The sequence below is a fragment of the Phocoena phocoena genome, chromosome 19, assembly GCF_963924675.1.
Source record: "Phocoena phocoena chromosome 19, mPhoPho1.1, whole genome shotgun sequence".
In the NCBI taxonomy this organism is placed as follows: domain Eukaryota; kingdom Metazoa; phylum Chordata; class Mammalia; order Artiodactyla; family Phocoenidae; genus Phocoena; species Phocoena phocoena.
The window spans coordinates 22,540,297-22,560,143 of record NC_089237.1 but is presented as its reverse complement, the minus strand read 5'-3'; the positions used below and the strand labels follow the sequence as shown (position 1 = coordinate 22,560,143).

Genomic DNA, 19,847 nt, shown 5'->3' with positions numbered 1-19,847 from the left:
AAACTACTTCATTTTTCAGGAACTGATATTTCTCTATTATTTCATGCACTGATATCCACCCCCCAAAAAACATGCCTTGTCTTTTCAATAGTTAGCATTTTTTCCTAATGAATATTTTTTTCCAAACATATTCTTAACTCTGTGCCAGAATGTTTCCAGTGTAGTTGTCTTGTTTGCTACCCTCTGTTGTCTGCTGCATATACAAACATTTTCTGTGTAAAGAAAACATGCTTGAGTTTCTACATGGTTAACACTTTTACTTTTGTTTGCAATATCTGAATCTTAACTAAACAGCTCTGTCCCCCTCTGTTTTTGTGCACTTTAAGATTCCTACTAAAGTTCTTTTCCAGAGACATATAGGGATTTTGTTCCTCTGTGCCTTTTTTCTTTGAATTGCTCATAAGTTAGGAACAAAGAGAAAAAAAGCAAATATAGCCAGGGCCTCTGTCCCCCCACTGCCCACTTGCCCTCTATCTATTCCCATCCTCAGCAACTAGCACAATCACTCCTCATGGGAGGGTCAAGACAAATGAAGGGAAAGGTGGAAACTGTAGAATAAGGTCCCCCCAGATCATTTGAATTTTAATTAGAACCCAGGACTCCTAACTCCCATCAGTAGGAATGTCATCTTTTGTAGATGCTTTGCATATCACTCTCATACATATTGTCCTAAGGAATGGGGAGCACTGCCACATTATCCCTGGTCCAGTGGGCATTAGCTCTCCTGCCATTCAAATCCCCAGATCCTTTCCCACTTTGTACTCTAGTGTTTAACCTTTCCGGGTAGAAGAAGATCAATACGAATTCTTCATTGTTAAGAATCGATGACTGTCCTGTGGCATCACTGCCATCTAGTCTTGCTGAGAAGCCCAGTAAATCTCTTCAGCTGCTTCTAAAGCTTGGTTTGTCGTCTTCAGTTGCTTTCATTTTTAATGCAGATCACTTTGGTTTCTGTTCCCCTGGGGGCTTGCAGATAAATCTTGGCAGACATGTTCAGCGTCTACAAATGAGATGCTGGAAAAGGGCCAGCCCACCCAGAATTTAGTTGTAATGGATGAGACACCCCCTTGGTTTCACTTAAAGACTGGGCTATTCGTTTCCACATTTATTGGTAATTACCTCATATAGTAAGTACCTGGGTGGGAAGTGCCCAGGATGAAGTTCCTGTGTAACAGAGGAGGCCAACCTGTGAGACTGCAATGCAGATCTGTGCTGGCTGACTCAGCCTCTCTCGTAAACAAGCAGAAGTAGGAGACTTATCTCATTCTTTCAATGCATAATAAAAAGAAGCACTGGATAGCTTAGATGCCCTGGATGAAGAAAGTCTGGCAGAAAATTTCTTTGTGCTGCTTACTTATAAACCAAGTGAAAAATTACCTGCCTGATTTTCTTTTATTAATAAACGAATATATTTATCATATTACTGAATAGCATCTGACTAAGGGTGAACTGTAAATATTTAATGTTAGTTAATGATCTCCTTCTCCCACAGTCCTTTGCTCATGCTGAGTGTCTGGCTGTATCTCATCCCAAACCCCCTGAATCTTAGGTTTCCTAGGGGTAATATCAGAACCTTGGTTTCCATTTGCAGCAAAAATGTGGGCTCCATAGAAAAAGACAGGGTCCTTTTAACTTTGGTTTCTCCTCTCTTTGATCAGTGGACTATGCCAATTATTATCAGGGCCTATGGGATTGCCATGGTGACCAGCCAGACGAACTGTCCTTCCAACGAGGTGACCTCATCCGCATTCTGAGCAAGGTAAGGATTAGAGTGTGGGGCCTGGATCAAAAGTCGATTTTCTCACTCTTGATGATGTAGTCACCATAACCAGAATTATCCCATGTCATATTCTTCTCTTGTGTGTATTACATGGTTCCCTCACACGTAAACTTCCATTGTTTTATAATTGCCAGGGAAAATTTTAATTGAAAATTCAGATTCAGGAACCAATTTTCAAATTTAAAAATAGAATAAAGTAGACATAATACTAAAACTATGCCAATCAAAATTTGATCTTTTTAAAGGGTCTTGTGGTGCTTAAAAGGTCATCACCACATACCTACTTTATTACCGTAAAATACTCTTGAAAATATTCTAGCTGGGTCAGCCGCCTTCTTGTTTCATCTATAGATAAACAACACTGTAACATAGTTATATATGGGGGGAGGAGTCAGAGCTAGTTAGCTCAGTTGGTTTGAGCAAGTGCTGACAAGGCCAAGATAGTGAATCCAACTCACAAGGGCCAGCTAACTTCATTCTCTTCCTGAGTCACAGAGGTAGCCCCTAGCCACAGCTAACCATCTCACAAATGGTATTGCTGGATACAAAAAAATGGGCAAAAATAAGGATATATTATTGCAGATCCATCACCAATGTGAAGAAGCTTCAAAACTCATGGGCTACTGTTTGAGGGATCAGTAACACATCCTTGTAAAGAAAGACTGCACATATTCTGTATAGGTGGGCTAAGGAAATCCACTGTGTCCCTAAAAAACTTGTTAAAAAGTTCTCCCTCTAGAGGCAATCAATATCAACAAACACATTTTTGAAAGAGGCACAATTTGCTCTTTAATTGATTAGTATGTGAACTCCATAAAGGAAAATTGAAAACCCATTGTGTTATTAACCCATCCTTTGCAATTTATCTTTGTTCTGTAAATGTCATTACCTTGGCCAGGTGTTTGTCTCAGTTTGAAATATACCACAAGCTCCTTAAGAAACAGACCAGGGCTGACAGAAGGTACCTTTCAGCAGTTCCAACGAGTCCCCTTTGAACTACGACCAAATTCAGACCCAACCTTTTTCCAGAGAGCAGGAGGCCCGCAATCCCTGCTGGGTGAGATCAGAATCTTCTAGTGATTTCTTCCAGACTCCTAATTCAGCACCACCCTGGTGCCATTCTGGTGAAGCTCCAATACACCAAGAATAAATTGGAAGCAAAGAAGGGAGTGGACATTGGCCTGATTGGTATTTTAAATGCCCGAAAGCAAGACTTGCCGAGTAATAGAATTTGTGTACATTACCACGCTGGGGTAATCGAGTTATCCACTCAGGTGTGACCAGGCCTCTGTTTGCCCAGAGCCTGCAGGTGAACAAATTAACTGTTTACATTGTCTGAGGTGCCTGCAGCAGGAGGAGGGGAGAACAGAGTCAGACTGTCTGCTGGCCTTCTCTCTGGGTCATGATTATTTTGTTTGTTTTCCATGTCTTTTGCCTTTGTTAATGACTTCTCACTGGGGGTCCCTTTCCTCCATTTAGAAGGGGCTGTGGGGTGGCTTGCCCTTGCAGTATAGAGCTGTCTGCGGTTACCAGGGCTATTGTAACATTGAGATTACAAAGAACATGGGGACCTTCCCCAACTTGTTTTGGGTTTTTTAAACCAACCCCCCTTCCCCTCCTCCATTACTAAAAGCCAATATATCAGAGTTTAATTCACAGGGAATAGTTTGCTGCCTTGGTTCTATTGGGCATCTTTCTCCATCTCCTGGAAGGTCCTGAGTTCGTAGTCATCCCTTACCTTGGTAGTAGCACATTTCTTACCCCAAAAGCTACACCAGTTGCCACTCTTCTCCACATTGCTCATCTCTGCATGGCAAGGGAAGATATGAGAAGCTAGAAGCTTAACTGAAGTTTCCCTCATAAAACTTCATTCCAGTTAACGTTGGCTTGGGGAGCATTTCAGATTGGATTTACCTTTATTATATTACTTAACTCAATAAGAGTCCTTGGACAGGAAGGAACCTTAAAAGGCCACCTGATCCATTCCCTTGCCTCTAAAAAGCACAAATGAACCAATTCAGACAGATAGAAAAGGAGATTCCACTGCCATTATCAGCTGTATGTCTATTCAGATGTTCAGTAACTCCTAATCTCAGGAATTTTCTCTCATATGGATCCTAAATTTATTCCATATTATTCCATATTTAGCCCCAGCTGGCTTCCTTTATTGGAGTCAGTTACACTCTGCAGCCTGCCTCTCACACCTGCAGGGACAGAACTGACCCAAGTTGAGGTTAGTCCAGAAAAATGGTATCTAGAAATCTCCATTTTATTTTTCTCTCTGGCCAGTGGAACTTTCGTCAGGCAAGAAAAGCCCACTTCTTAGGAACCTAGAGAAGTCTATTTCCCCGAGAAACACAAGACAAGATGCAACTGAGTGCAGCTCAGCTTACCTGGAGCAGTTTCCTTACCTGTAAAATGAGGGAATCGTGTTAGATCTTTAAGGTTCCTTCCACCTCAAACATTCCCGGTCTAAATTAACATGGTGAGGCTGACTTTGCAAATCTGCTAAAGAAATTCCACACAAAAATGTGTCTTAGCTTTAATTATTTATTCAGATTAAACAAGCAAAAAAATTCTAAGTTCTTTTGTTTTGAGCCCTCATAAATACATTTGGCTTTTCCCTCTCTCTTTGTATGGTAAGAGAAATATTCAGAGGGGCAGGGGGTGGCAGGTAGAGAACAGAAGTGGCCCCTGGATGGGGGAGTGGGGTGGGAATTGGGGGGTAATAACTTTATTCTTGGGTTCCTGCTGTTCCCTGCTGTTTCTTTCTCTGTTTTTTTTTTTTTTTGGTATTTATTTGTTTTTTTTTTTAAATTGAAGTATAGTTGATTTACAATGTTGTGTTAGTTTCTGGTGTATAGCAAAGTGATTCAGTTTTACATACATATGTATATATATATATTCTTTTTCAGATTCTTTTCCATTATAGTTTATTACAAGGTATTGAATTTAGTTCCTTGTGCTATACAGTGGGACTTTGTTGTTTATCTATTTTATATAGAGTAGTATATATCTGCTAATCCCAAACTCCTAATTTATCCTTCCCTCCCCCTTTCCCTTTTGGTAACCATAAGATTGTTTTCTGTGTCTATGAGTCTATTTCTATTTTATAAATAGTAAGTTCATTTGTATCATTTTTTTCAGATTCCACATATAAGTGATAGCATATATTTGTCTTTCTCTGACTTACTACACTTAGTATGATAATCTCTAGGTCCATCCATGTTGCTGCAAATGGCATTATTTCATTCTTTTTTATAGATTAATAATATTCATTTTATATATATATATACATATATATATATATATATATATACACACACACACACATACATAAACACACACACCACACCTACTGTTTCTTAATAGTTGCCCAAGTATGACCCAACCCTCAATCCTAGAATCCTAGGGCCAAGAGAGTCTGTTAGGGTCTAGGGCCTTTGGACAAGAATGATCCCAGAAAGAGAGCTATTTACCCTTTAAAAAATTTTTTTCCAGAGAAGATGATTGGCTGGGTAAGAAAGCTGCACCCCCATAGATAACCAAATGCCCATCACCTGTCCTATTCTTAGGGAAGCAAATCGTCAACAGGTGGGTTACTTATGTGACCCTGAACAAAGTCACTTAATCTTGCTAATCCTCAGTTTCCTCATCTGTAGAAATGGGATAATTTCTGTTTATAGGGTGTTGTGATACTTTCATTAGAGAATTTGTGTAAGGAAGCGCCTGGCGTCTAGGATGATAATTATTATGATATTCCCCTCTTTTCCACTAACAATAAACTTTTGGGGTCAATATTGGGTACACACCAGGAGTTCAATAAATTATTAGTGAATTGAGAGAAAAAAAAAAGGTAGCCTGTCCTGCCAAGAACTCTTCACAGAGATATTCGAAAGCTCAACAGGTCCTCTCTTGGAAATAGAAGGCCATCCAGTGAAGAGGCCTTACATGGAAATACACTGTGCCTTTCCTGGTCTGAGAGAGTTTGTCAGTGGCAAAATTGATCAACTGTTCAAACTTCTTTACGCGGGCCTCTCACTGTTGCGGCCTCTCCCGCTGCGGAACACAGGCTCCAGACACGCAGGCCCAGTGGCCGTGGCTCACGGGCCCAGCCGCTCCGCGGCATGTGGGATCTTCCCGGACTGGGGCATGAACCTGCGTCCCCTGCACCTGCAGGCGGACTCCCAACCACTAGCGCCACCAGGGAAGCCCCTGTTCAAACTTCTTTGAGGAGAGGCCAGAGCCATGTATCGCAGCTCTGAAACAGTAAGCAGTGGCACAGTCTGCAGGACCCCGCCCACCTCCCCAACACATCTATCCGTTACTAAGCCCCAAGAAGTTGCATGCCCACTTAATGCACTGAGTTCCAATTTGGGCCGCAAATATATTAAAAGGAGATTTTTAAAATGGAGCAGATCTGTGCATCCAGTGGACATTCCTGCGTGCCTTTTGGGCCCAGATATTTCTGAACAGCATTTTTGGTGCAGGGACCGAACTTCGCTTCCACCCGGTGCAGGGACGCAGCTCAGGCCACGGCGGGGTGTTTAACGCTCTTCAATGGCTCCAGATTGTGGTGCTTGTGCAGGTCTCCTCATACGTAACCGATGGCTCCCGTAAATTACTTCCCACCATGCCTGAGACCACCGCAGAATTCAAGTTTGAATAGAGCAGGAAAAAGGTGTTTGAAAGGCCTGTTCACTCAGCTACATTTTAATTTCCTTTTCAATCTTGTCCCAATTAATTTCACAAAATTAATCTCGCAGAAGCAAACTCGGCAGCACAGAGGCTGCGGTCGCTCTGCCTGAACATGAAATAGGAGCTAATATAAAAATCCATCTGCTGTGTTTGAAATACACGCCGGCTGCTGCTCAGTCCTGTCTGACATTCCAAACATCAACAGGGGGAAAAGTGATTTGGGGGTTAGTGTCCATCAGTACTTGGCAGGGGTTCAACAACAGGTGTACTCCAAAAATCCATTCAGCCTGGGCACCAGGCATGACAGGGTAGGTGCTGAATCACCCTCGGTGCAGTAACACTGCGCCCTGGCTTAGTTCCTTTTACCTGAGGAGCATACGGCCCCTCCGTGGACCAGCACTGCCACGAGCATTTATTGTAAGTAGGAGAAAGGGAGGTGAGAAGTCTCTATTTGGATAAGACGAGCCACAGTTTCTATGTTTCAGAGAAGTGACTCTGTCTTCCTGGCTTAAAGGCCTCTCACTGGGGAACCTTTTTCTAAATAATAAAGGTACTTGTTCTACTCTTCGAGATAACCTAAATAAACGCCCATTTAAAAATTAGGCCTCCTCTTCCAGAAGTAATTTATAGTGGTAACATGAGCTGTCCAGCAGATAAGGGCAAATTAAAGAGAGAGAGAAAGAAACTCTTTCTCAATTGTCTAGAAAGAAGAAGAGGTCCCTGAATGACCCTTAAATGGTCCCTGTTTACCATTTAAGGTAAACAGAGTTGATAGGCTACATCTCTTGAGCTTATGTTGTGTGACTCATGAGTTGGCCCTGGGCTCCTCCAAGGTTTTTCCGGCTACTTATTTCCATGGAAGGCAGCCTTGGAGCAACAAGCTGGGCACCACAGAAGGGTTATATTTACATGGTGGCTTAGCCAGGGTGGGGAGATATTCTCACCGCCCAAACACACCATGCTTTGGTTGTCTTCTGGTACAGTTGGTATGGAAACAGGGAGCCTTAAAGGCAAGGTCAAGTTTAACATTGAACATATGATGCTGTCAGATGGCCATGGGTCTTATGTGGATGAGGATGGACCGATTTCATCATCTTGGCTGACAGTTAGCTTCCAGCACTGGATTGGATCTACTTAAATTCAGGCCGGGTCCTGGCTCCAAACCCAGCTCCTAGTTATCCGAATGCAGCAGGCCTGTCCCTGGCACACCTGGACTATGTTAACATAACACCATGTCTGTTACAGTGGGACTTTTAAAGCCCAGTGTTCTTCACCTACTCCCTCAAAGGACTACTTAAAGAATGTAGACCTTTCCCCTCCCTTGACCCCAACCCCTCCAGAAGAGATTTGTATGTTGTAAAAATTATCTGAATGCAGCAGTACTTCCTCTTTTAAGTGTGCTTAGTTGAATTTGACAACACCTCATAAAAACAGATAAGTTAATTCCTTCAATTGCTTTAAATGAAGTTGTTTTTTTTTTTTAATTTCAGGGCTCTGAGGGAAAGGAGGTGTTTGGTGACATCTAGTGTCCATTTAGGACTTCCTCAGGCACCATTACCCTCCGTTCGGCTGACTGGGGGATGGGCAGGGTAATTTGGGAGGTAATTCGGGGGTAGGAAGTGGGGAGAATACAGGCCTGGGGCATAGACTGCACAAACATAGTGATGAAACTGATCAATGCCTGCCAAAGAGCTATCATTCACCTCTGACCTAACCAAAGGGGACGGTGAGGGAGGGTACCATCAGAAAATATCTTTTCTTATTTATGATGATACGAAAAGAGAAGCAGAAGCTGTCCCCATAACCCCATTTCATGTTAACAAGCAGGTCAACACTGTGCTGTGATGACGAAGATGATGATGATGATGGTGTTTTCTCTCATTAATAACCCCTATGGGAGGCTATAGAGTTAGGAGAATGGGAATGGGATTTGGGGTCAGCTGGAAGGCAACGGTCATACACCGGTCAAATTCAGTAGAGGCCATTCCTTTCCCCCAGACAGGAACCAATCATCTAGAACAAACCCTGGCAGCCTCATTCCTTCCAGGTAATTTTTATAAATGAGGGGACACCCATTCCAAGAGAGGACAAAAGGGAGAGGGTGTTTGTGAGTGTGCGTGTGTGTATGTGTGCTTATGCGTGTATGTGTGTGTGCATATAAACCTGCAAACAAGAGACCTGGCTACATATCAACCTTATTCTCTAAACCCTGGCCATTTATTATAAAACCCATTAAAAAAAAAAAAAAAGTAAAATTGGCATTTTGCACTTTAATCTCCTCAGTCCTGAACTGTTGTCCTGGACAAGACCCTTCACTTTGTACACACACACAAACACACACACACACCTTCAGTCAGGTGGAAAGTCCCAGATCAGATAATTAGCTGTGAGACCCAGACAGAAATGTTTACCTAGAACCATATAAGCCATGGCCGGGTTAGGTTAATGCTCACAATCACCCAATGCTTTACAAACTCCAGTGTAAAAAAATTCCAGCCATTTATTTTGCGGTGAATTTATAACAAATGCTGTTAAAGGCTTCGTCTTTTGACAGAGGTAATAATAAATTCACTGTTAAAGACGGTAGTTTAATTCCTTATACCTCCAATACTGCACAGAATAAACCATATTCATCACTGAGTAATTTTTTACCACATAAATCTTTAAAACTAACCAGTGAAGGCTGTTGAGACTGAAATATTGTAAATTTATTAGATATGCCCATGTAGTATTGGATTCAGAGGTTTCCATTCGAATATATTATGGGGAAAATTTGTGTCTTTAACTGTGACATTCCCTCCATTTCCCACTGCCAGTATTATAACAAGCAGCTCCTCCAGAGTCAACTGCACGTTTATTAGACAGAGATTTAGTAATAAACTCACTAATCTGCCAAAGAGGCTGGATGACATTTCGGTGAGATGCTCTGTTTAAAAGGGGTCACAAAAGCTTTGTTTCTGTGTAATTATTTTCTCAAGAGGAACTCAGCCTCCCCAAACCTGTCTGCTAGTGTTTCTTGGTAGTGTATGGATCCAGCTCGCCAACCAAACTAGCAAAATACTGAAGCAAATTATAACCTCATTGCAGATATACAGAGCGGTAACTTCTATGCTTATAGGATTAGTTACAGGGGGCTTGGGATAATTGGTTAGAACACAGAAAAGCTGGAATTAGCAGACATTGCCAGACTTGTGGTATTTAAGACTAATAAAAAGAATATTGATTCTCACACTAGAAATAATAGACAATGATTTCAGAAAACTTACTATTTAAAAACTTTCATCTTGACATATGACGCATTCAAGACACAATTAAATCCTCAGATTTGAACAAAAACCCTTTTACTTTAACATATAAATTTTGAGTGAAAGTCTGTGCCTGTAAGACAAGAATATTCTTTCTCATAATTTGCTAGTGAAGTGACATTTGAACTGACCAACTGATTATATCAAACTGTAATGCCCTCTCAAGTTTCATTAAGGAAATATTAATATTCCTAGAATGAAAAATATTTTTCCTTTTAGATTCAGAAAGTGCATCATCTTTTCAGCAAAGAGCTTGGGCGGTTTCCCTGTTCCCACTAATATTCTGTATTTGGCAAGAGTTCCAGATACTAAAAACTTCCAAGGAGGATTATGAACTTTAAGATTTTTTTTTAATAAAATAAAATAAAATGCGTTTCTAAATACTAAGCAAAGGAGAAAAATCTCCTGGCAGTGCAAGACTGCAGCCCATTAGAATAACTGTTAAAAGACAGAACTCAGCTAGAAAGATAAGCGAAATACCAGCAATTAATATTCAGCGTTTCACATTATAGTCAAGAAGGTGTGTCTTTCTTTGTGATGCGTCTCATAAGCTAAGAGTGTCGGGAGCCAGACTCTGAGCTCTGTCTTCGTTTTGTGCAGGAGGATTAAGGAGAAAAAGAACAGCGACAACAATCCTGCTCCATCTGTAAATGAACAAACATCTTGATTTTATAGCTATTTGCTTTGTAAGACTGAGGAATGAAATAAAAATGACTGGATGCCTAAGTAACGCTTTAATTCCAAATTCATTTACGCTGTAGCTATGTAGTTGTCACAAACCATAATGCAGTATTTAATTAAAATAACAGAAGTGTATCTAGATATGTCCTGGGGTAGCTATCACCAGATTATAGTCTATGCTATCCGTATTTTATTTATGAAATGGCAGAGTCTAAGGTGCAACTAGGCTGATACAAAAGCCTAAACATTTTAACCTGCATTTTTATAAAGGCTCTTTTTCTTTCCTGCTACGCCTTTAAATTTTTCCTCCTTCTATCTTTCAGGGGATTGTTTTGATGTCGATAAAGATCTCTCTTTCTAACTCTTGCTTTTCAACTGTTGACCTCCTGTGTCTTCTGGCTGTGAAATCCCCCATCTGTTGTCATGGAAAGACTTGTTTCACAGGAGCCACAGCAAGCAGGGGACATCTTAGCGGACCTTGGACGTGGAGGGTAGGAAAAAAGCAAACCCTTTTCAGGCTCAGTGTGCTTGTTCCCATACAATCTTCCTTGCACCTTTTTTTTCCCACCTATAAATACCCGTTATAGTTTACACGCTTGCTTGCTCTACTTTGTGGATGTTCACATGCAGACATACTGCTCCTTTTCATAAACACATAGCATCTATCTTATACGCACCCACCATCTATCTCCTCGTTCACATTGGCTGTCCCATCAACCTCCTTGTCTGCAGAATTATGTTCAGCAAGGTCCCGATTTATAGGAAATAAATAATGAAAATGGAACAGACTGGGAAAGATAATCGAAACATTCAAATTGTTATTTTTCACTGTACTTTCTACAAACAGAGGATCTATAAACACCTAGCAAAGGTGTTCGCTGATTCCTAGAAAGCAATTAGTGCCTATTGGAACATTCTGACCCAGTGGGTCTCTACCTTGTATTTTTCCTGTTCTGTCTTACTTTTTGATGCCCCAAGATCTCACCTTTTTAAACGGCAAATGATGCTGTGTTATTATTTTCATTATTTCTGCTTCGTATTTATCCTGTTTATAATGACAAGTTTTGTCATCATTTATCCTCTATAAGATAATCCTAAGAATTACAAAACAAAAACAGTAATTGCAACCACCTTTTTAAAGAAAATAGCCCTTGCAATTACTATATAAAGATATTTGATAATGGTAGGGTCAGATCACAGTCTGATCCTACAGCAAAGGTCTTTTGGAGAAGGGTCTCTTACACACACTTGTAATTATTTTCGTCCCTTTCACAGGTCACATAGAAAGTTAATTTCAGTAGCTGCTAATTTCCATCCAACAAGAACGCCGTACTTTAAACCACCCAATATAATTGGATTCAAAACAAATTTAGGAAATCGAGTGTGTTAGAAAGCAAATAAAAATATCCTTTTGGTAAGAAGGAGGGTGAAAGTAGTAAAAATGGCCTTTTTTTCTTTTTTTCCCTTCACAACTTTGCCATTGAAGTTGCACCTACAGCTAGAAGTTTGTCCGTGAAAAATGGTCATTTTGTTTCTCTGCTCAAAGAATGTTATTAAAATGCTAATTTAAAAGAAAAAGGAGTTAAATATCTAGCGATGGTGCATTCTAATTGCAACCATAATGAGCTTTCTAAATGTGCGGTGCCCCTGACACACACAGAGCATAAACAGCAGTAAACAGATCATTAGTACCCGCGTTCATTTATTCTGGCGACCTTACCATGACCCCACCGAGGGTAGGGTGAAAAGCAGGTGGATCTGGCTGTGACACCCCCTAGAGGGATCCAGGAAATGAAGCTATAAGCGGTTGTCATGGAAACGCCTATGTGTGCAGATGATGTAACACACCGACAAGCTGTAGGCTTCGCAACTGGGACGTTGCCTTTCCCTCGCCGGAACAATCTCACGGATTAAATTATTCATTTCTTTAATTCACATAGCAAAAGGAATCCTAATTTTCTTGGTTATGTGCAACTCTCTTCCATTTGTCTAAGGTCTGTCATCCCCTCTTTCTCTGAAACCTACCCCAGCTTCCTACATTCTAGCCCCAAATCACTGAATCTGACAAAATCAAGTGGAGGAAAGGCAGTGGAAATCTGATGCTAACATCTGTACTTACAGAGAGAAAATATAAGATTTTAAGCTAAAAATTAATAATATAGACAGTGTTCCTTTCTGATGAGGGCATGGTGACCAGGGACTAAAAGTTTACCTGTCCTGAACAAGATGGCTTTGTTTGGAGCAGGACAGGGTCAAAGTGATACCTGATGCAGAGAGTGTAAAGCAGACAGGCACCAGCCCCAAATGAACACATCACCGTAGCAAGGTGCAGGGATAAGAGAAAAACATAAGAGAGAAGGAGCATCTGCTTACCCCCTCCCATGTCCAATTGAGGGAATCGAGATTAATAAAAATAATTCTTTGGAGAATGATTCCACTCGATCCTACCCTGTTTTGCAATGAACAACCTCAATAACCTTACAGCAACAGTAGAATAACTTTTCTTCTTTTTTTAAAGGAAGCAAAAAAGACGATCCCTGGAAATTATTTTAAAATAAAAAATATCCTGGCCTGCGCCTCCCCACCCCCACCCCACCCCCACTGCACTTTAGATGAACCTGTGATATTGTAGCAATGGCCCTTGAAGTGCAGTGGGGAGGTGATTTAGGAGAATATTAAAGGCAATGTGGAGATTCAAGGCGCCTCTCTCAGGGAGATCTGGAGAAATACGCAGCACAGATGGGCCGAGCAGATTAAACATTTCCGTCACATTGTTTCCAAATTGTGTTGTGGTGCCTGAGGCTGGTCCTGCGGTCAGAGCAAAATAGAGTGGTGCAGAGCTGCGAGCAGCACAGTTTATGGAATACATATTAATACGCCAGTCTCACGTGGTATCACCATTCTATCAGCTCCGAAATGGTGCTGCCTCTATTGTTCCTGAATTCTGCACTTAGCACCTTGCTTTCTCCTGTCTGCAAAGTGTTTACCTTCCCTTTATCCTTCCTCTCCTTTTTAGTCAAAGTTCAAGTTGTGTGTTTCTCATTTCTCTTTTCCATACAGCCCTGTTCCGCCTTCCCTCTTACCTTCACAGCTTATGATTTTTCTGTCATGCACACTCTGTATTTTGCCCACACTTCCATCACCAACAATGTCCAGTGTGTGCGCGGGTCCTGCACCCCTCCCTAGCCTTGACTTGGTCATTATCCACTCACACCCAGTTCAGGACATCAGTTCAGACTTGAGGCTGAATAGTCCCTTGCACTCAGGGCTCTCAGACCCTCCATCTAGCTGACACATTCCTCTTCTCAGAACACTCAGCTCTTTGCCGGGGGTGAGCTTTGTGGAGTTGTTGCCATGTTCCCCCCGCCCCAGCTGCTGTCGCTGGCCACCAGCCTTTCAATGTCCCCTTTCTTAGACTCAAAGCCCCCCATCCCTGGCCCCGGCTCCAGTCTCACCAATGTCTAGGTGAGCAGGTTCCCTGAAACGTGGCAATAAATAAAACTAGTTCAATTGAGGCAAATTTAGTGATACATTTTTATTATGATTTATAGACCAAAACTCTGAATAATGGAAAAAAGAGAAAATGATTGCCAAGAACTTAAAACACGGTGTGAAACAGCCTGGAGAGGCCGCCAAGCTACCCAAGGTTTCAGCCAAGCATTGGGCTCTGATCCTTTCACAGGTTCCAACAGAACTAATCCACTGTCGACCCAACTGACCACTCGCTTTCTCCTTTGGTAAAATCTCTTCCTAAAACCATTTGTCCTGAAAAATGGGCACCTGTTTGTCTGTGGTGAACAATTGTTTTTCTCAGCAATTGGAAGGGTGCTGAGTTAGAGCCCTCAATTTATTTAATCACTTTCGATAGCCTCAGAAAGCATTAAATATCCAAAGCTGGATTTCAGTAGAGAAATTGTAGGCCAACCCAGAGTAAAAATATGATGTTTTTGGCTCAGCTTGGAATATTACAATCTACTCTGCTTAGGAATTCAAATTTCCCATCTTTACTAATGATAATGTATGATGTACAGGCACTAATAAGAGAAATAAGCAATCATAAACCAATAATTCTGTGATTGATTGGCCTTTCCCATACATATGTGAAGCATTTATTGATCTTTCATGTTAGGGGCTGATTGATTGTTCCCTTGAAGAGGTAGTCTCTTGTTTACAAGCACTGAAATAGTGAACTTTGATGGTTAAAAGAATAAAAGTATGAGACAGTTTCTGTGAATCTTGTTCCACAGAGGCTTATCGAAGCCCAATTCAATGTGAAAAGAGAACATTTCCATTAGGAACATTCTCAGGGGAACGAGCAGTGTCAAGCAGTTTGCTCCAAAAGCCATCATGTGGATTTGAATGGAAGCTATAAGAAGACACCACAACTTTTAAGTCACAGTTAAAGAGATGGCCTTAGGGCTTCCCTGGTGGCGCAGTGGTTGAGAGTCCGCCTGCCGATGCAGGGGACACAGGTTCGTGCCCTGGTCCGGGAAGATCCCACATGCCGTGGAGCGGCTGGGCCCGTGAGCCATGGCCGCTGAGCCTGCGTGTCCGGAGCCTGTGCTCCACCACGGGAGAGGCCACTATAGTGAGAGGCCCGCGTACCGCAAAAAAAAAAAAGAGATGGCCTTAGAAGGGATAAGCAAGCTTGGTCAGCCTTTGAAGAAGGAATAGATTTGGCAGCTGGAAGGCTGAAGCCTTGGAAACCCAGAATGGCAGGATTCTTGATTTCCTTCCACTGTTTTTTAAAAGTGGGGGTAGGGGTGAGATGGCCACACTGGGCCAAAGAGCAGATACAGGCCATAAAGATCATTGTACTTTCCCCCTAAAGTGCTGGTTGGTCAACTGTAGAGGGTTCATAAACCTTTTGAGAATCTGATGAGAGGTCTGGGCCTCACCCCAGGGATAAAACACATGTACACATGCCCACAAATTTTACACCAGTTTTAAGGAGTTCAAAGATCCCTTCACATGCATCCACAGAGAGGCCATGGGTCAGAGACTCCAGTTTAAGAATCTGTGCCCTAGAGGATGGTGGTTTCCTTTTGTTGGAAAAGCCTAGGATTCACTGAGCCTAGAAATTGAATTCTCAGCCCAAGACTGGATGGTCATTCCAGGTCATGTCTGTGCTACTCCAGGGGAGCCATGGAAGAGCTTAAACAAATAGGAACCAGCAGGGAGGAGAGAAATTAATATGTAGCAGTCATGGAGTAAGGGTATTTAATCTCTTTTAAGGCTTATGATAGGCGCCTGCTGGTTTTCCCCCTGATATCCCCTGACACCTACTGACAGGGTATTTGCAGCCACACAGGGACTCAGGGCCCTGTGACAGGAGGAGCACTGAGAAGGGCCATGATAGTCTTGAAGCCATAAACAGCAATAGGAAACCACTGGAGGCAGAGTCAAGCTGTGCGGCGAGCCCGTGGTTGGTGGCCATACTGCTTTTTGTTTATAGAATTTGCTGTTCTTTTTATGGCAGGTTTGGTAGGGGTTTCATTTCCTTGTTGATGGAGATTAGCAGCACAAATCCTTTTATGGCAGTGTGCAAGCCCCCATAAACACTTCTGATTGTTGTTGATGGTGAGCGCTGTGCCTATTTCAGATTCCCTCAATACTCTGCTCATCCAGGCCAATAGCTTCTCCAACCAGATAACGGAGTCCAAATGGCCAACCTTCGTTTTTTTTTTTTTGCGGTACGCAGGCCTCTCACTGCTGTGGCCTCTCCCGTTGCGGAGCACAGGCTCCGGACGCGCAGGCTCAGCAGCCATGGCTCACGGGCCCAGCCGCTCCGCGGCACGTGGGATCCTCCCGAACCGGGGCACGAACCCGCGTCCCCTGCATCGGCAGGCGGACGCTCAACCACTGCACCACCAGGGAAGCCCCAACCTTCGTTTTTTAAGACTCCTTCATCTGAGGGGTTCAAGGAGGTGGGGCAGGGTTGATGTTGAGGAAAACAGATGTTTGATCAAGCCTAGAAATATTTATGACGAGAACAAGCCACACATTATACTATTTTTGAGTGTAAGTCTTCTTAAAAGATTTTGTGGCAAGAAGCAAGCACTGATGTAAAGGGTTTGGTTTTTTTTTTAAATAGCTTTTTATATTCTTATCCAAATCATCTTCACTTAACCAGTTTGTATAATCAACATCTTAGCTCTACCACACACAGTGTATAGAATAGAGAGTTACGGAGTGGGGAGCCTGTATAATTCTGATACCCTAACATTGTCACTTGTAGGTGTGCACCCCCACCTTGAAGGCAGAAACACTTCCACATTGAGGATTTCAGGTCTCCTGGGACTGTCTCAGGCATTTTTCCAGTCAGTCCTTCCAAACATCTGGGCAAAAAGAAGTCAAACTTTATTGAAAATGTTGATACCAGGAATTCAGTTCTCTCTGCCATCCCAAAACTAAAATCCAAGAATCAGCAACTTAATAAAAATGCAGTAAATTAGCACCTCTAGACAAGAGCAGAGTTCATTCAGAGCTGGGGTCTGCCTGGCTGAGCCAGTACTCTCTCCATTTTAATAGTTTAATAAAAATTAGCATAATTAACGAACATCTGTATGATCCAGAGTGGTGCAATTTGGCACTTGGAAACGAGGGCTTAAGCATGATTGCTGTGAGTTTAATGTTGTTTTAATTCTTTTTGGCGCTGCGCAGTGAAATAAACGTTTGGTGGGGATAGTTCTCCGCCGGATCTCATTTGCATTTTTCTCCCTTTGATTATGAGCAATTGTGGACTCCCCAGCAATTCATCAAAGTAGAAATTATTTTAACGTACCTCGTGGTGTTCAGACTGGGCTGGAGCAATGCATGGTGGGGTAGTGATAGGAGAAGAAAAGGCTAGAAATATTCCATTCACGCCTTAAACATCTCAGCCCTGTAAGCCTTTTTTGGGTATCCAGCCAAGGGATGAAATCTGGAAGACAGTCAGATCCCAAGACCTGTAGGTGCTTTGATTAAGCTCCTAGGCTACCACAGCAGGATGCATATGGTCTCTGAGACTGTGCCATCCTCCTTACACTTCTGCTTGCTCTTTTGTTTTGAAGGGCAGAGAGTTGATTGCACGCACCCCAGTTCCCACCTCTGTGGTGAGAATGCCACATCTGCGGTCGGCAGGGTCAGTGCTCCCCTCGAGCAAGAGCGCACTGACTGGGAGCCGGCCTTTGCAGGTGTCCTGCTGTGCCTCATCTGCTTCCCGTTTGCACCCTCTTCAAGTTGGCAGAGAGCACCTTCCCAAGGCTCTGTTCCTACTCCTGGCCTTACGGCTGAAGGGGGATGCTGCCAAGTGGGCGTCAGAGTTGGAAGTCTTGAACGGTCCCTAGGGAGAGAATGCCGTAGCTGAGCCCGTCAGGTGACGAAGATGACAGCATGTGGCAGTAGAAGACCACACCTCACACATGTGTAAGCAAGCTGACTTTTATCAAAAGACTGTCAGACAACATGGTGCCCACCCTCTGCCAGTGAGATAGCAGAAGAGCTGAAGCTAGAGTTTTTAAGATAGAGTTTGCGTTTCCCCCGCACAGCAAGGCCCTGTCGACATGGCCACTGCAGCGACGTACTAATGCAAGGCAACCCTACAAGAAAACTTAAGGCAGAAACCGCCCTGACTTCGGTGTTGGGAAATGGACAGTAACATAACTCATACCAAGAGGAGCTTTAAAATGTCCTGCCGTGGGAATTCCCTAGCGGTCCAGCAGTTAGGACTTGGCACTTCCACTGCCAGCCCTGGGTTCTATCCCAGGTCAGGGAACTAAGATCCTGCAAGCCTTGTGGCACGGCCAAAAAATAATAATAATAAAACAATAAAATAAAATGTCCTGACAGGCATAGGCTGAGGAATTCTGGGTAATCTCCCATACAGCGGTGCAGACTGTAGGGGGAAGCTGGCCTCCCTCCTGGGGGAGGGGGGCAATGAGAAGGTGCTGTGGGAGTGAGAAGGTGCTGTAGGGGGAGGGGAGTGGACACATTCATTTATTTATGACAGATTTTTAAAAGGTAATTCCCTGTTCCTTTTAGGATAAGCTCAGTAGTCTCACTTCTTATGGCATCTGAGATGCTCTTCATGGTATTTAGGGAGCCATTTGGAGAAACTGTCTCCAAAGGCAATTGCTCTCTTCCTGCCACAACCATTTCAATCACCAGGAAATATCTTGGAGTTTGTTGTAACTAAATCTGCTCAACTGAGAGTATAAATCCCCACTGTTCCCTTCATTTCTTCGTAACCTCATTTAACAAAGTTTTTTTGGGCCCCATTCTGTGCCAAGCACCATGCTGACTGCTGGGAATACAAGAGCAAACAAAACCAACAAGGTCCCATCTCCCACAGAACTTTCCACCCAGTGATTGGCAGTGAGACAAAGGCCATCAGATACAAGGCAGCGTGATGATTCATTTCCAGGGAGGCACAGGGCACAGGGCACAGGCGCTGTGGACCACAGAGCTGGGGCCCTCACTTAGAGAGTGGCGAGGAGAGGCTTCTGGAGAGGCCACAGAGACTCAGGAATTGAAATCTGAAGGCTGCTTAGGAGTCAGCCCTATGGAAGGGAGGAGGGAAGTAGAGGCGAAACAGGCAGAGGAAAGGCTCCATGGTGAGAGACCCTGAGGCCCATGGGAGTAGCAAAGACAAGTTCTGTTTTACTAAGGGTCGACTAGATTTAGGGAATAAATGACAATGCTGGGCAGTGAGTGGAACTAGGTCATGCAGGGCTTTGTCCACCTTTTTAAGAAGTTGACAGTAGGCAGTAGGAACTCACTAAGGTTTCAAGCAGAGCCGTGATATTATCAATGTGCCTTTTAGAAAGATTCTGGCTGCAGAATGAAAAGCAGATTGGAGGAGAACAAGAATGGAGACACAGAAACCAATTTGGAGGTTGTTTCTGTAGTCCTCAGAGAGGTGACAGTGACATGACTCTAGGCTATTGCCAATGGGAATGGAGAGAACTGGATGGATTCCAGTAACATTTTGGATAGAGAATTGACAGAACTCAAGGACTGATTGGAAGAGGAGGGTGAAATTGGGAATGACTCTTGGGTTTCTGGCTTGAGTAACTGAGTGCATAGCGGTATCACTCACTGAGACACAGAACACAGGTGGTCAAGATACTCTGTGAATGGGAATGGATACAGAGGGAAGATGATGGTTAAATTTAGGACACAGCGAGTTTGAGAAGCTTGATGGACTTGCACTTGGGTATTGGGATCCAACCCTTAGAGATCTGGGCTGGAGCTATGGTTGTGAGTCATTTATACAGGCATGGTGGCTAAACCACAGAGGTGTATAAGATTGCTCAAGGGCTTCCCTGGTGGCGCAGTGGTTGGGAGTCCGCCTGCCGATGCAGGGGACACGGGTTCGTGCCCCGGTCCGGGAGGATCCCACA

At 43.1% G+C, this 19,847-nt stretch overlaps 1 protein-coding gene across 1 annotated transcript in view; it reads left to right on the top strand.

Moving 5' to 3' along the window:
• The window catches only part of SKAP1 (src kinase associated phosphoprotein 1), a 241,111-nt gene that overhangs the window by 219,222 nt on the left and 2,042 nt on the right, over window positions 1-19,847 (top strand). The window contains exon 11 of the mRNA XM_065897986.1: window positions 1,659-1,759. Coding sequence (XP_065754058.1) covers window positions 1,659-1,759 — 101 coding nt within the window. The remainder of the gene's footprint in view (window positions 1-1,658; window positions 1,760-19,847) is intronic.